Source organism: Salvelinus alpinus, chromosome 16, assembly GCF_045679555.1.
Source record: "Salvelinus alpinus chromosome 16, SLU_Salpinus.1, whole genome shotgun sequence".
Classification (NCBI taxonomy): Eukaryota; Metazoa; Chordata; class Actinopteri; order Salmoniformes; family Salmonidae; genus Salvelinus; species Salvelinus alpinus.
The window spans coordinates 46263886-46277561 of record NC_092101.1 but is presented as its reverse complement, the minus strand read 5'-3'; the positions used below and the strand labels follow the sequence as shown (position 1 = coordinate 46277561).

At 47.2% G+C, this 13676-nt stretch overlaps 1 protein-coding gene across 1 annotated transcript; it reads left to right on the top strand.

Moving 5' to 3' along the window:
* The first annotated feature begins 675 nt into the window (after positions 1–675).
* On the top strand, positions 676–13676 carry babam1 (BRISC and BRCA1 A complex member 1). Its single transcript, XM_071346404.1, has 9 exons — positions 676–809; positions 1604–2035; positions 2217–2275; positions 6799–6919; positions 7085–7163; positions 7279–7303; positions 7652–7781; positions 9391–9477; positions 12804–13676. The coding sequence occupies exons 2-9, from the start codon at positions 1616–1618 to the stop codon at positions 13002–13004; spliced, it is 1122 nt and encodes a 373-aa protein (XP_071202505.1). The 5' UTR covers positions 676–809; positions 1604–1615; the 3' UTR covers positions 13005–13676.

Genomic DNA, 13676 nt, shown 5'->3' with positions numbered 1-13676 from the left:
CAGATAAAGGCGTTTTGCCATCTAGTAGCAAATGGGGAAAAAAGTCAGATAGTGATCCCAACCCAACCCTTGTTCTCCCTTGCATTGGATCTCTTCCTGTCTGTCTCTGATTTTATACTGTGTTTCTATCTCAGTTGAGATGCCCACTTTCAGAAGCTAAGCATTTGAGTGACGATATGGTTGGTAATCCTTCTTAATGCGCTTCCAAGTCCACTTCATGTTTATGAACACTCCAGTGTTTAATTGCTAAGTTGTATTTATTTTGTCACTATGGCCTATTTATTGCCTTACCTCCCTAATCTTACTACATTTGTACACACTGTATATAGATTTTTCTATTGTCTTATTGACTGTACGTTTGTTTATACCATGTGTAACTCTGTGTTGTTTGTGTCGCACTGCTTTGCTTTATCTTGGCCAGGTCGCAGTTGTAAATGAGAAGTTGTTCTCAACTGGCCTACCTGGTTAAATAAAAAATATTAACTAATAAACTTCAAGTTGCTTCATTATTTACTTGAATTGTGTCATCATATAAAGGGGAAGTTACTTGTTTGCTGAAAATAAGTGGACCCATTGACATAATATTAGCAACAATGTATCTGATTACATACAGTATTATATGATTTTACAGGACAATTTAATATTTGGACTACAATAACCACAATTCCCCGCTGCCGGAATTCCTGATTGACATCCTTCCGGCCAGGAAGATGGCCGTACACAACAAATAGTTAGCGAAATATGAACTATATTTCATTCGTTTTCTTCGTTTTATAGACGTATAGCCGAGGTATTTCCTGGAAAAAAATGTAAGTTGGCGTTTTAAATCTAACTATGTTTACGCATATCTATGCTTTAGTTTCGATGCTGAGATTGCTAACGTTAGCTAGCCAGCCAGCTGCCTGAGCCGGTGTCTTGATTGTGTTCATTTACATCGCTAGTTCCAGTATTTAGCTAGCTGGTTTGCTAGCTATGGATTCATCTTGATTCATCCCCTGTATGTGTTCAATATGCAGCCTCTCGCGCTGTTTTTGAGATTAGGCTCACATTTTGCCCTGTCCGGAAACGGTTGTACAGGGAAAAGGGAACTGCTATTTGATTCACTGTTGCTTTCGAGAGGCTGGCTGCTGCGTCACTGACTGCCTGCTCCTGGCATCTTTGCTCCTGGCATCGTTTTTTTCTTCTTTTTCTGGGGGGATTCATTTGGCCCCCTGACAGCCGAGAGGATTTCTGAGAAATGGTTGTGGACGTCTAGACTAGAGGATGCGCCCTGGTTCCCGACACTCGCACTAGGGCCACAGGCCAAATATATAACCTCTCCCCCCAGCACCAAATCCAGTAGCAGGCCAGCCACTGCATCACTCGGATTAATGTCTAAACAGTTTCCTTGGGACGTCACCCCATTGAAGTTGACATTTTAAAACGATTAGAGTAGGAGTTAGGCTTTAGGGACGTCTCAAGGATCCCGGAGAGCACTAACCCACACGGATGCATCACACGTGTCATTCATTGTGTCCATATTTTAAGCTAATCTGTTTCCATCAAATAACCTTTCAAATAAATGAATAACTGAAATATGTGATGTGATGATATATCCCCGCAGCAACCAGTATCCATGGAGACCCCACAGCCCGGCCCAGCAGACGGAGAGGAGCGACCAGTGGAGCTGCGGCCCAGAACACGCTCAAACCCGGAGGGTGCAGAGGACAGGCGCAGCAGCACTGGTAGCCTAGGCAACAGCAACCCCAGCACCCCGCAGCCTGCAGTGGGCAGCCGAGTGGAGGGAGAGGGGGAGGCCTCGACCAGCGACAGTCCTCCTAGCTCCACCACCACCACAATCTCTGCCACCACAGCCCAGACCGTAGCCCCTATAGTGGCAGCTACGGTCAATGCCATAGTAGGCCTGCCCACCCCCACGCCAGTGGCCAAGGACAGGCCCAAACCCACCCAGGCTCCTCCCCCTCTGGTGCCCCCCATCCCTCCCACGGCAGAGTTCCAGCTACGAGCACCCCGCGTCAACTGTCCAGAGAAAGTGGTGCGTGATCCTGTATTGTTGATGACTAGAAACGGAATGAGATCAAAGGGATGTCATTGTGAGAGATATTAGGCTAAGGAAGTTCACTCCTGGGATTTAGGCTAGATGAAAGGACGTGCAAAGGGATTGGCTCAGACCATGTTGTTATAAGATTGTAATCCTATATTTTTTATCATGACAGATCATCTGTTTGGATCTCTCTGAAGAGATGTCATCACAAAAGCTGGAGTCCTTCAATGGGTGAGTTCTACTTCTGGTCTTGTTGGCATATTTACATTTTTAATTTAACCTTTATTTAACTAGGCAAGTCAGTTAAGAACAAATTTTTATTTACAATGACAGCCTAGGAACAGTGGGTTAACTGCCTTGTTCAGGGGCAGAACGACAGATTTTTACCTTGTCAGCTCGGGGATTCGATCAAGCAACTTGTCGGTTACTGGCCCAACGCTCTAACCACTAGGCTACCTGCCCAACGCTCTAACCACTAGGCTACCTGCCCAACGCTCTAACCACTAGGCTACCTGCCCAACGCTCTAACCACTAGGCTACCTGCCCAACGCTCTAACCACTAGGCTACCTGCCCAACGCTCTAACCACTAGGCTACCTGCCCAACGCTCTAACCACTAGGCTACCTGCCCAACGCTCTAACCACTAGGCTACCTACCCAACGCTCTAACCACTAGGCTACCTACCCAACGCTCTAACCACTAGGCTACCTGCCCAACGCTCTAACCACTAGGCTACCTGCCCAACGTTCTAACCACTAGGCTACCTGCCCAACGCTCTAACCATTAGGCTACCTGCCCAACGCTCTAACCACTAGGCTACCTACCCAACGCTCTAACCACTAGGTTACCTGCCCAATGCTCTAACCACTAGGCTACCTGCCCAACGCTCTAACCATTAGGCTACCTGCCCAACGCTCTAACCACTAGGCTACCTACCCAACGCTCTAACCACTAGGCTACCTGCCCAACGCTCTAACCACTAGGCTACCTGCCCAACGCTCTAACCACTAGGCTACCTGCCCAACGCTCTAACCACTAGGCTACCTGCCCAACGCTCTAATCACTAGGCTACCTGCCCAACGCTCTAACCACTAGGCTACCTGCCCAACGCTCTAACCACTAGGCTACCTGCCCAACGCTCTAATCACTAGGCTACCTGCCCAACGCTCTAATCACTAGGCTACCTGCCCAACGCTCTAACCACTAGGCTACCTGCCCAACGCTCTAACCACTAGGCTACCTGCCGCACCATATCTCTATCTGCTTGACGACACGTGAAGTGGCCACTCTCTAAAGTTCTGAATCCTCTCCCTTCAGATCCAAGACCAACGCTCTAACCACTAGGCTACCTGCCCAATGCTCTAACCACTAGGCTACCTGCCGCACCATATCTCTATCTGCTTGACGACACGTGAAGTGGCCACTCTCTAAAGTTCTGAATCCTCTCCCTTCAGATCCAAAACCAACGCTCTAACCACTAGGCTACCTGCCGCACCATATCTCTATCTGCTTGACGACACGTGAAGTGGCCACTCTCTAAAGTTCTGAATCCTTTCCCTTCAGATCCAAGACCAACGCTCTAACCACTAGGCTACCTGCCGCACCATATCTCTTATCTGCTTGACGACACGTGAAGTGGCCACTCTCTAAAGTTCTGAATCCTCTCCCTTCAGATCCAAGACCAACGCTCTAACCACTAGGCTACCTGCCGCACCATATCTCTATCTGCTTGACGACACGTGAAGTGGCCACTCTCTAAAGTTCTGAATCCTCTCCCTTCAGATCCAAGACCAACGCTCTAACCACTAGGCTACCTGCCGCACCATATCTCTATCTGCTTGACGACACGTGAAGTGGCCACTCTCTAAAGTTCTGAATCCTCTCCCTTCAGATCCAAGACCAACGCTCTAACCACTAGGCTACCTGCCGCACCATATCTCTTATCTGCTTGACGACACGTGAAGTGGCCACTCTCTAAAGTTCTGAATCCTCTCCCTTCAGATCCAAAACCAACGCTCTAACCACTAGGCTACCTGCCGCACCATATCTCTATCTGCTTGACGACACGTGAAGTGGCCACTCTCTAAAGTTCTGAATCCTTTCCCTTCAGATCCAAGACCAACGCTCTAACCACTAGGCTACCTGCCGCACCATATCTCTTATCTGCTTGACGACACGTGAAGTGGCCACTCTCTAAAGTTCTGAATCCTCTCCCTTCAGATCCAAGACCAACGCTCTAACCACTAGGCTACCTGCCGCACCATATCTCTATCTGCTTGACGACACGTGAAGTGGCCACTCTCTAAAGTTCTGAATCCTCTCCCTTCAGATCCAAGACCAACGCTCTAACCACTAGGCTACCTGCCGCACCATATCTCTTATCTGCTTGACGACACGTGAAGTGGCCACTCTCTAAAGTTCTGAATCCTCTCCCTTCAGATCCAAGACCAACGCTCTAACCACTAGGCTACCTGCCGCACCATATCTCTATCTGCTTGACGACACGTGAAGTGGCCACTCTCTAAAGTTCTGAATCCTTTCCCTCTCCCTTCAGATCCAAGACCAACGCTCTAACCACTAGGCTACCTGCCGCACCATATCTCTTATCTGCTTGACGACACGTGAAGTGGCCACTCTCTAAAGTTCTGAATCCTCTCCCTTCAGATCCAAGACCAACGCTCTAACCACTAGGCTACCTGCCGCACCATATCTCTTATCTGCTTGACGACACGTGAAGTGGCCACTCTCTAAAGTTCTGAATCCTTTCCCTTCAGATCCAAGACCAACGCTCTAACCACTAGGCTACCTGCCGCACCATATCTCTTATCTGCTTGACGACACGTGAAGTGGCCACTCTCTAAAGTTCTGAATCCTCTCCCTTCAGATCCAAGACCAACGCTCTAACCACTAGGCTACCTGCCGCACCATATCTCTTATCTGCTTGACGACACGTGAAGTGGCCACTCTCTAAAGTTCTGAATCCTCTCCCTTCAGATCCAAGACCAACGCTCTAACCACTAGGCTACCTGCCGCACCATATCTCTTATCTGCTTGACGACACGTGAAGTGGCCACTCTCTAAAGTTCTGAATCCTCTCCCTTCAGATCCAAAACCAACGCTCTAACCACTAGGCTACCTGCCGCACCATATCTCTATCTGCTTGACGACACGTGAAGTGGCCACTCTCTAAAGTTCTGAATCCTTTCCCCTCTCCCTTCAGATCCAAGACCAACGCTCTAACCACTAGGCTACCTGCCGCACCATATCTCTTATCTGCTTGACGACACGTGAAGTGGCCACTCTCTAAAGTTCTGAATCCTTTCCCTTCAGATCCAAGACCAACGCTCTAACCACTAGGCTACCTGCCGCACCATATCTCTTATCTGCTTGACGACACGTGAAGTGGCCACTCTCTAAAGTTCTGAATCCTCTCCCTTCAGATCCAAAACCAACGCTCTAACCACTAGGCTACCTGCCGCACCATATCTCTATCTGCTTGACGACACGTGAAGTGGCCACTCTCTAAAGTTCTGAATCCTCTCCCTTCAGATCCAAAACCAACGCTCTAACCACTAGGCTACCTGCCGCACCATATCTCTTATCTGCTTGACGACACGTGAAGTGGCCACTCTCTAAAGTTCTGAATCCTCTCCCTTCAGATCCAAGACCAACGCTCTAACCACTAGGCTACCTGCCGCACCATATCTCTATCTGCTTGACGACACGTGAAGTGGCCACTCTCTAAAGTTCTGAATCCTTTCCCTTCAGATCCAAGACCAACGCTCTAACCACTAGGCTACCTGCCGCACCATATCTCTTATCTGCTTGACGACACGTGAAGTGGCCACTCTCTAAAGTTCTGAATCCTCTCCCTTCAGATCCAAAACCAACGCTCTAACCACTAGGCTACCTGCCGCACCATATCTCTATCTGCTTGACGACACGTGAAGTGGCCACTCTCTAAAGTTCTGAATCCTCTCCCTTCAGATCCAAAACCAACGCTCTAACCACTAGGCTACCTGCCGCACCATATCTCTTATCTGCTTGACGACACGTGAAGTGGCCACTCTCTAAAGTTCTGAATCCTCTCCCTTCAGATCCAAGACCAACGCTCTAACCACTAGGCTACCTGCCGCACCATATCTCTTATCTGCTTGACGACACGTGAAGTGGCCACTCTCTAAAGTTCTGAATCCTCTCCCTTCAGATCCAAAACCAACGCTCTAACCACTAGGCTACCTGCCGCACCATATCTCTATCTGCTTGACGACACGTGAAGTGGCCACTCTCTAAAGTTCTGAATCCTCTCCCTTCAGATCCAAAACCAACGCTCTAACCACTAGGCTACCTGCCGCACCATATCTCTTATCTGCTTGACGACACGTGAAGTGGCCACTCTCTAAAGTTCTGAATCCTCTCCCTTCAGATCCAAGACCAACGCTCTAACCACTAGGCTACCTGCCGCACCATATCTCTTATCTGCTTGACGACACGTGAAGTGGCCACTCTCTAAAGTTCTGAATCCTCTCCCTTCAGATCCAAAACCAACGCTCTAACCACTAGGCTACCTGCCGCACCATATCTCTATCTGCTTGACGACACGTGAAGTGGCCACTCTCTAAAGTTCTGAATCCTTTCCCTTCAGATCCAAGACCAACGCTCTAACCACTAGGCTACCTGCCGCACCATATCTCTATCTGCTTGACGACACGTGAAGTGGCCACTCTCTAAAGTTCTGAATCCTCTCCCTTCAGATCCAAAACCAACGCTCTCAATATTTCCCAGAAGATGATTGAGATGTTTGTGAGAACAAAACACAAGATTGACAAGCGCCATGAGTTTGCCCTGGTGGTTGTTAATGACGATGCCTTGTGGGTGAGTCTTGTTGGCCCATTCACTTTAAGTAAATGTATTTTTCCTGAAGGCCACAACCAAACCGTTGTTATTATGCTCAGTTATCACATGGTGCTGTATTTCCAATTTGAGTCTAATTCTATTCCATCCTTTCCGTATGCATGTGTGTGTGTCGCTCTCTCTTAGCTGTCAGGTTTCACCTCTGACCCCAGGGAACTGTGCAGCTGTCTCTATGACCTGGACACCAACGTGTGTGAAACCTTCAGTATCCTTCCTCTGTCACAACAACAACAAGCCATTGAGCCTGTAGTCTAGTGTGGTATTGTATTACTGTTGGGGATAAACATACAGGAAGTTGTCTCCTTAATGTCCTTCACCAGATCTACAGGATCTTCTTAGTGTTATGTAAGTTACATCACTTCCTCCTTTATTCACTTCTCTACTTTTCCCTTCTGCTGTGGTTAACTGTTGTCCTGTATCCTCTGCTGTGGTCGTAACTGTTGTCCTGTATCCTCTGCTGTGGTCGTAACTGTTGTCCTGTATCCTCTGCTGTGGTCGTAACTGTTGTCCTGTATCCTCTGCTGTGGTCGTAACTGTTGTCCTGTATCCTCTGCTGTGGTCGTAACTGTTGTCCTGTATCCTCTGCTGTGGTTGTAACTGTTGTCCTGTATCCTCTGCTGTGGTCGTAACTGTTGTCCTGTATCCTCTGCTGTGGTCGTAACTGTTGTCCTGTATCCTCTGCTGTCCGTGTAGCCGTCAGAAGATAGATCTTCCTCTCATGGACAACATCCAGACCATCCCCCCTCCGTTTGTAGTCAGGACTCTCCTCATCTACAGTAGACACGCTGGACAGCTGCAGTTCAGTCCCTCAGACGCTGTCAATGTAAGGGACAATACTGGACCACCACTGTATCAGCCTACTACTGTCTACTGTTAACTCTACTACTCTACCAACACTGTCAACTGTTAACTCTACTACTCTACCAACACTATCAGCCTACTAGTCTACTGTTAACTCTACTACTATACCAACACTGTCAACCTACTACTGTCTACTGTTAACTCTACTACTATACCAACACTGTCAAACTACTAAATCAAATTTTCAAATCAAATGTGTTTATAAAGCCCTTCGTACATCAGCTGATATCTCAAAGTGCTGTACAGAAACCCAGCCTAAAACCCCAAACAGCAAGCAATGCAGGTGTAGAAGCATGGTGGCTAGGAAAAACTCCCTAGAAAGGCCAAAACCTAGGAAGAAACCTAGAGAGGAACCAGGCTATGAGGGGTGGCCAGTCCTCTTCTGGCTGTGTCGGGTGGAGATTATAACAGAACATGGCCAAGATGTTCAAATGTTCATAAATGACCAGCATGGTCAAATAATAATAATCACAGTGGTTGTCGAGGGTGCAGCAAGTCAGCACCTCATTTGTAAGTCGCTCTGGATAAGAGCGTCTGCTAAATGACTTAAATGTAAATGAGTAAATGTCAGTTGGCTTTTCATAGCCGATCATTAAGAGTATCTCTACCGCTCCTGCTGTCTCTAGAGAGTTGAAAACAGCAGGTCTGGGACAGGTAGCACGTCCGGTGAACAGGTCAGGGTTCCATAGCCGCAGGCAGAACAGTTGAAACTGGAGCAGCAGCAGAAAGCCCTGCCTCCAGCTGTTTGCTTAGAAATTCTAGGGACAATTAGGAGGCCTGCGTCTTGTGACCGTAGTGTACGTGTAGGTATGTACGGCAGGGCCAAATCGGAAAGATAGGTAGGAGCAAGCCCATGTAATGCTTTGTAGGTTAACAGTAAAACCTTGAAATCAGCCCTTGCCTTAACAGGAAGCCAGTGTAGGGAGGCTAGCACTGGAGTAATATGATCACATTTTTGGGTTCTAGTCAGGATTCTACTACAGTCTACTGTTAACTCTACTACTATACCAACACTGTCTACTGTTAACTCTACTACTATACCAACACTGTCAACCTACTACAGTCTACTGTTAACTCTACTACTATACCAACACTGTCTACTGTTAACTCTACTACTCTACCAACACTGTCTACTGTTAACTCTACTACTCTACCAACACTGTCTACTGTTAACTCTACTACTATACCAACACTGTCTACTGTTAACTCTACTACTCTACCAACACTGTCTACTGTTAACTCTACTACTCTACCAACACTGTCTACTGTTAACTCTACTACTCTACCAACACTGTCTACTGTTAACTCTACTACTCTACTAACACTGTCATTCTACTGTTAACTCTACTACTCTACCAACACTGTATCAATGACCTTATCAGACGTCTACTGCTCTGACTCTTCACTGAATACTATTATGTACAGCTGTGTGTATCACGTGTGTTACACTGATGCTGGGCGATAAAAAAATAAAAAATAAAATTGATTATATCTGTGGTGAGACCTAACTCTTTCAGTGTTTGTGGTATTATTTGAACAGAGACACTAACTGTCCTTGTCTCATCCTGTAGAGCATGCTGCTGTCTCCCTACTTCTTCTTTGATGTGGTTTACCTTCACAACGGGGCTGAGGAGCAGGGGGATGAGGCCAGCTGGAGGGTGAGTGGTCGAGAAGAGGGAGGGAGGGATTCAAGGAGAACAGCGGCACAGACATTCGTCCGAGCTCTGAAATGTTACTATGTGAGATTGTGATGCCTGCTGAAAAACTCCATTCCGTCTTATAGCGGCACCTTACAGCTCATGTACACTACATGACCAAAAGTAAGTGGACACCTGCTCGTCGAACATCTCATTCCAAAATCATGGCCATTAATATGGAGTTGGTCCCCCCCCTTTGCTGCTCTAACAGCCTCCACTCTTCTGGGAAGGCTTTCCACTAGATGTTGGAACGTTGCTGAGGGGAGTTACTTGCATTCAGCCAGAAGAGCATTAGTGAGGTCGGGCACTGATGCTGGGCGATTAGGCCTGGCTCACAGTTGGTGTTCCAATTCATCCCAATTCATCCCAAAGGTGCTCGATGGGGTTGAGGTCAGGGCTCTGTGCAGGCCAGTCAAGTTCTTCCACACCGATCTTGACAAACCATTTCTGTATGGACCTCGCTTTGTGCACGGGGGCAATGTCATGCTGAAACAGGAAAAGGGCCTTCCCCAAACTGTTGCCACAAAGTTGTAGGCACAGAGTTGTCTATAATGTAGCGTTAAGATTTCCCTTCACTGGAATTAAAGGGCCTAGGCCAAACCATGAAAAACAGCCCCAGACATTATTAATCATCCACCAAACTTTACAGTTGGCAGTGCTATGCATTGGAGCAGGTAGGGTTCTCCTGGCATCCACCAAACCCAGATTCGTCTGTTGGACTGCCAGATGTTGACGCGTGATCCATCAAATCAAATGTTATTAGTTGCATGCGCCGAATACAACAACAGTGAAATGCTGACTTACGAGCTCCTAACCAACAATGCAGTTTAAAATCTATAAAAAGGTCATATGTACATGTAGGTAGAGTTATTAAAGTGACTGCATAGATGATGATGATAACAGAGAGTAGCAGCGGTGTAAAAGGGGGGGACAATGCAAATAGTCTGGGTAGCCATTTGATTAGATGTTCAGGAGTCTTATGGCTTGGGGGTAGAAGCTGTTTAGAAGCCTCTTGGACCTAGACTTGGCGCTCCGGTACCGCTTGCCGTGCGGTAGCAGAGAGAACAGTCTATGACTAGGGTGGCTGGAGTCTTTGACAATTTTTAGGGCCTTCCTCTGACACCGCCTGGTATAAAGGTCCTGGATGGCAGGAAGCTTGGCCCCAGTGATGTACTGGGTCGTACGCACTACCCGCTGTAGTGCCTTGCGGTCGGAGGCCGAGCAGTTTCCATACCAAGCAGTGATGCAACCAGTCGGGATGGTCTCGATGGTGCAGCTGTAGAACCTTTTGAGGATCTGAGGACCCATGCCAAATCTTTTCAGTCTCCTGAGAGGGAATAGGTTTTGTCGTGCCCTCTTCACAACTGTCTTGGTGTGCTTGGACCATGTAAGTTTGTTGGTGATGTGGACACCAACGAACTTGAAGCTCTCAACTTGCTCCACTACAGCCCCGTCGATGAGAATGTGCTTGGTCCTCTTTTTCCTCTAGTCCATAATCATCTCCTTTGTCTTGATCACATTGAGGGATTCATCATTAAAGAGAACGCGTTTCCACTGTTCCAGAGTCCAATGGCGGCGAGCTTTACACCACGCTAGCCGACGCGTGGCATTGCGCATGGTGATCTTAGGGTTGTGTGCGGCTACTCAGCCATGGAAACAAATTTCATGAAGCTCCCGGCGAACAGTTCTTGTGCTGATGTTGCTTCCAGAGGCAGTTTGGAACTCTGTCGTGAGTATTGCAACCGAGGACAGACGATTTTTCAGCACTCGGTGGTCCCGTTCTGTGCGCTTGTGTGGCCTACCACTATGCGGCTGAGCCGTTGTTGCTCCTAGACATTTCCACTTCACAATAACAGCACTTACAGTTGACTGGGACGGCTTGAGCAGGACAGAAATTTGACGAACTGACTAGTTGGAAAGGTGGCATCCTATGACGGTGCCGTGTTGAAAGTCACTGAGCTTCTCAGTAAGGCCATTCTACTGCCAATGTTTGTCTATGGAGATTGCATGGCTGTGTGCTCGATTTTATATACCTGTCAACAATGGGTGTGGCTGAAATAGCCAAATCCACAAATTTGAAGGGGTGTCCACATACTTTTGAATGTACGGTGTATTCGGAAAGTATTCAGACCCCTTGACTTTTTCCACATTTTGTTACGTTACAGCAGTTTTCTAAAATTGATTTAAATTGTTTTTTCCCTCATCAATCTACACACAATTCCCCATAATGACAAAGCAAAAACAGGTTTTTAGACATTTTTGCAAATGAATAAATAAATAACATTGCTGCACAGCTTTTTCCAGGTCTCTTCAGAGATGTTCTAGTCCGGGCTCTGGCTGGTCCACTCATGGAAATTCAGAGAATTGTCCTGAAGCCATTCCTGCTTTGTCTTGGCTGTGTGCTTAGGGTCATGAGCGCTCTGGAGCAGGTTTTCATTCAAGGATCTCTCTGTACTTTCATCCGTTTATCTTTCCCTCGATCCTGACTAGTCACCCAGTCCCTGCTGCTGAAAAACATCCCCACAGCATGATGCTGCCACCACCATGCTTCACCGTAGGGATGGTGCCAGGTTTCCTCCAGACGTGACACTTAGCATTCAGACCAAAAAGTTCAATCTTGGTTTCATCAGACCAGAGAATCTTGTTTCTCATGGTCTGTGAGTCCTTTAGGTGCCTTTTGGCAAACTCCGAGTGGGCTGTCGTGCCTTTTACTGAAGAGTGGCTTCCACTCTACCATAAAGGCCTGATTGGTGGAGTGCTGCAGAAATGGTTGTCCTTCTGGAAGGTTCTCCCATCTGTCAGAGTGACCATTGGGTTCTTGGTCACCTCCCTGACTGAGGCCCTTCTCCCCCGATTGCTCAGTTTGGACGGGTGACCAGCTCTCAGAAGAGTCTTGGTGGTTCCAAACTTCTTCCATTTAAGAATGAGGGAGGACACTGTGCTTTGGGGGGCCTTCAATGCTGCAGAAATGTTTTGGTACACTTGCCCTAGATTGTGCCTCAACACAATCACCTGAGCTCAATTTTGAGTCTCATAGCAAAGGGTCTGAATACTTATGTAAATAAGGTATTTCTATTTTTAATTTTTTTATAACATCAAACATTTTCTTTTTTTTTTATCTATTTTAGAATAATTCCGTAACGTAACAAAAATGAAAAAGTCAAGGGTTCTGAATACTTTCCGACTTCACTTCCTGTTCTATCACTGAAACCTGAACAACTGTTTCACTTAGAGGAGATATCCTTTCACTTAAACTGTAATTTCTTGCGTGTGTTTTCTCTCTGTAGGACATCTACACATCGTTCTGTAACCTGGACTCTAAAGGCACCTGTTACCACTTCGAGGTATCTCTGTGTGGGCCGGCCATCGAGCTCCACAACTGCATGGCCAAGCTGCTGTCCCACCCCCTCCAGAGACCCTTCCAGAGCCATGCGTCCTACAGCCTGCTAGAGGGAGATGACCCCCAGGACGTAGAGGCCACCGTCTAACTGGAGGTGCCTGGTCGAGCGACGGACCCCCAGGGGAGGCCAGTGTTTAACTCGGGGGTCTTCAGAGTACCCTGGTCCTGGAGAGTTACAGGGTCTGCAGTGCAGGGATGGAGCAAAAACCTGTTGAGTCAAGTGTGTTAGTGGCCGGCGCTGGACTAAACGTCTGCACACGCTGTAACTCTCCAGAACCAGGCTTGGAGAACACTGCTCTAACTGGACAAGGAGATGGGTTGCTAGGAGATGGGTTGCTAGGAGATAGGTTGCTTGGAGATGACAATGGGGAAATTAGGAAGCATGTGTGTATGTATTTCATTTAGTTTTAAACCTGATTTGGGGACAGTGTTTTCCCTACAAGTCTTAAAGAGTGAAATCCATGGCGGCACTTCTATGCCTACACAATAGATGTCACCCATTTCCATGGCTGGCTTGTGGAAAACGTACATTGAAATAACTAAATATAGCTAATATACACGGTCAGGAGCAAGGTTGTTGTAATGGGCTGTTTGAGAAGGGTTGTAAACTGATTCATTTTCTTGTTTTTACATCCGTACACCCTCTGATGGGTACGTTTGTCTTGTCAGTCAGCTGTTTATATTCCCACTTATGTTTGTTTTGTCAATTGTAGTTTCGTTGATCTGTATCTGATGATTAAAAGATAAATGTTAGGTTTAA

Coding starts and splice junctions, on each gene's coding strand:
- babam1 (XM_071346404.1), top strand. CDS start 1,616: ATGGAGACCCCACAGCCCGGCCCAGCAGACGGAGAGGAGCGACCAGTG. Junction 7,304..7,651: donor CAGGATCTTCTTAGTGTTAT/GTAAGTTACATC, acceptor CTGTCCGTGTAG/CCGTCAGAAGATAGATCTTC. Junction 7,782..9,390: donor GTCCCTCAGACGCTGTCAAT/GTAAGGGACAAT, acceptor CTCATCCTGTAG/AGCATGCTGCTGTCTCCCTA.